The 3,041-nt window shown below is 36.9% G+C and overlaps 1 protein-coding gene across 1 annotated transcript in view; it reads left to right on the top strand.

The window, feature by feature from the left end:
• The window catches only part of hhex.L (hematopoietically expressed homeobox L homeolog), a 14,008-nt gene extending 11,524 nt beyond the window's left edge, over positions 1-2,484 (top strand). The window contains 1 exon segment of the mRNA NM_001085590.1: positions 928-2,484. Coding sequence (NP_001079059.1) covers positions 928-1,155 — 228 coding nt within the window. The 3' untranslated portion in view covers positions 1,156-2,484.
• The last annotated feature ends 557 nt before the right edge of the window (positions 2,485-3,041 follow it).

Here is a 3,041-nt window from a genome sequence, read left to right as displayed (position 1 = left end):
GGGTTGTTCACATTCCAAACACGTTTTTCAGTTTTTTTCAGATTGTTCCCCAGAAATAAAGAATTTTTTCAATTACTTTTCATTATTTTTTTTTTTACTCTTGTGTTTCAGTCTGGCAGCTCAGTAATTCAGGTGAAGATTCGGAACTGATACAATTTTCTCCATTAGTTGATACATTTCTCAGCAACATCTCTGGAGTATTAGCAACTATTGTATCCATTCTAACAGCTGCCTGTAATGAAACCCAGAGATTATGCTCAGCAGTTACAAAAATAACCAATTTAGAACAGTTTACAGGGTCGGCGACCCCCCCTCCCAGAGCTTCTTTAGAAGGTGAAAAATGATTAGCAACTATTGTATCAATTCTAACAGCTGCCTGTAATGAAACCCAGAGATTCTGCTCAGCAGGGACAAAGATACCAATTTAGAACAGTTTACAGGGTCGGCGACCCCCCTCCCATAGCTGCTTTAGAAGGTGAAAAATTACACTTTACACTTCAATATTAGAAAACAGGTGACACATAGAAAATAGAAAGTAATTGGAAAAAGCCATTATTTCTGGTAAACTATCTGAAAACAACTATTTGAAGGTGAACAACCCTTTAAATAAAAATTAAAGAAGACTTTTGCAAATATTCCTTGAATACTCCCTTTTGGTGTTAGGGGATGGGCGCAGTAGTATATAAATAACAAGTGGAAGGGCCAAACGGAAAAAACAGGGCTATAGATATACTGTGTTGTTCTAAAATAAAGACAAATTCTGTGCATGGTGGGCGTAAACATGAAAAAAAAAATTATGGTTTTTTTTAACATCATCCGTGTCACCTGACCGGCGTAGCGATGCAACAGATGAGTGAACAGCTTATTGGGTTTCTAGTACTGATTGTACAGTTCATTCAAAACTGTTAACTGACTTTTCTATTTTAGGAGAACCCACAGGGAAATAAGAAAGACGAAACCGAAAGTCTAGAAAATATCTGCGAAGAGAGTCAGGAGAGGTGTTTGAGCGCCGAGCAGAAGAGCAGAGAGTCCTCCCTGGATGATCCCACCTCGTCGCCCACCTCTCAAGGGAACCTGGATTCGGAGGTGTCTGACGATTCCGACCAGGAGGTGGACATTGAAGGCGACAAAGGATATTACAACTGTGCACATTAACAAAATGGACCTCTATTCAGCTTGCACTTTAACAGAAGCTGGACCTAGCTCCCTGGAGACTTGGGTTAAGGCAGGGTTTGTCAGACTTTTTTTCAGTTCAAACCCCCATTGGAGTCCCAACCCTTGTTCAGGAACCCCTTAGTTCATGACAATATTACAGATATAGTAAAACAGCAGTGTATCAGTCATTCAACCATAATTCTAAAAATATTTACACAAAACTAAATTTTCACCCCTTCATCCAATTTAACCTTCAAGGTGGAGGTTTTCTAGGAGAGTACATAGGCATTCTCCTAAATTCTCACCCTAACGGGCCTTGTGGCCTATGCTTAGTGTCGGACTGGGGTGTCCGGAGTCCACTGGGTCGTGAGCTTCAGCTCCTTCAAACACTGCCCCTCCTTTTGGCTGCGATCTGGGTCGGCAGGAACTGCAGGGGGCCCAAAGGGACAGTCCAACCCTCGCTATGCTTCAATCTCCTCCCAGGGATGGCAGTCCTAAAGTTTGGGAACCACTGAGTTAAGTGGATGCAAAGGACATTTTATAAGCGACGATGTCTGATCATGGTCAATGTTCTATTTCAAATTTTGTATTTATCATAAAAGATATTACTGTAATATTTTGACTAATTGCACAATATCACTGATATTCCCAAGTGCCTTTTTTTTTTTAAAATACAGGCAGATAGGAATATCATTGTGTAAGAAAGCTCAGATTATATTGACACCCAAAAATGAAGGAAGAGACAATGTTGTCTATAAATTCAAGTGCATCTCAGGTTGGGGGTGAACAGGCCTATTGTTTGAGTGGCTTGGGAATTCCCCTATGTACACAAGTAAACTGTCAATCATGGAGGGTGCACAGCCAATGAGGTTGCAACAGGCAACCGATAATCAAGGACCAAATGGATAGACCTTTCATGGAGTATAGTTCATATTTGCTTATTGCTCCACTTTCTATAAATGATATGAATCTATTGTTGGGTCTATTTGGAACGGAAAGATAAATATTAAAAGAAACGTAATTTTGCAATAATAAAATTTTTACACATTTGTACATAATTTTTTTGTAAATCCCAAGTGCATTTAGAAAATTGCCAAATAATGAATTTGAGTTGTTTTTTTTTTTTTTAACAAAGGGAGATCTAAAATGAAATGTTATCATACGATTTTTTTTTTTATTGTGAATATGTAATATATTCTGTCGTTTTTGTAAATGGCGTGTGATGTTATACCTCATGTTGTCTTGTAAATATATTTTCACTGTCCAAGCAAAAAACATATTTAATTTTGTGTCTAAAAAAACCCCATGTAATAAACCAAAAAAAATCGATAAAAGCAATGGTCTTCGTTCATTTGATAATTATAGAAGATTTTTTTTTTTTTTTTACTCTTATTACTTATTTTTTTTTATATTTTGGGGGTGGTAATAAATTTAAAAAAATCGAATAAAAATCCAAAATGGAGTATTATAAATTAAATTTGAACGCAGTAAAAAAAAACAAATGAAGTCAGTGTCATATCTTGGTTCCAGCAAACAATAAATGGAGAACAGTAGATAAGGGGATTGCTAAAAGTAAATGTGACTCACACTTTGTGATATTGATTTTTTTAAACGATCGTGATTTTTTTTTTTTTTAACATCCAAAAACCGCCAGTCAGTGACCCCTCTGTAGTTGATAGAGGTTATCTCAGTTCCATGAAATGACTTCAGTTCTGAGAATCTGTTTCAACACAATAAGATTAGAAAAAGAACTTTTACATAGAGGAGGTGGCGTGTGTGCTGGCTTGTGTAAAAAGGAACAATTTTCTGTACCCCCCCCCCCAAAGTAAAATTGACATTATGGAAAGGGCAATGTATTATTAGTAAGCAGTAATTGGAAATGCACA

Source organism: Xenopus laevis, chromosome 7L (genome assembly GCF_017654675.1).
Source record: "Xenopus laevis strain J_2021 chromosome 7L, Xenopus_laevis_v10.1, whole genome shotgun sequence".
Taxonomy (NCBI): Eukaryota; Metazoa; Chordata; class Amphibia; order Anura; family Pipidae; genus Xenopus; species Xenopus laevis.
Note: the sequence above shows the minus strand (reverse complement) of the source record. Positions and strands in the feature narration are given on the sequence as shown.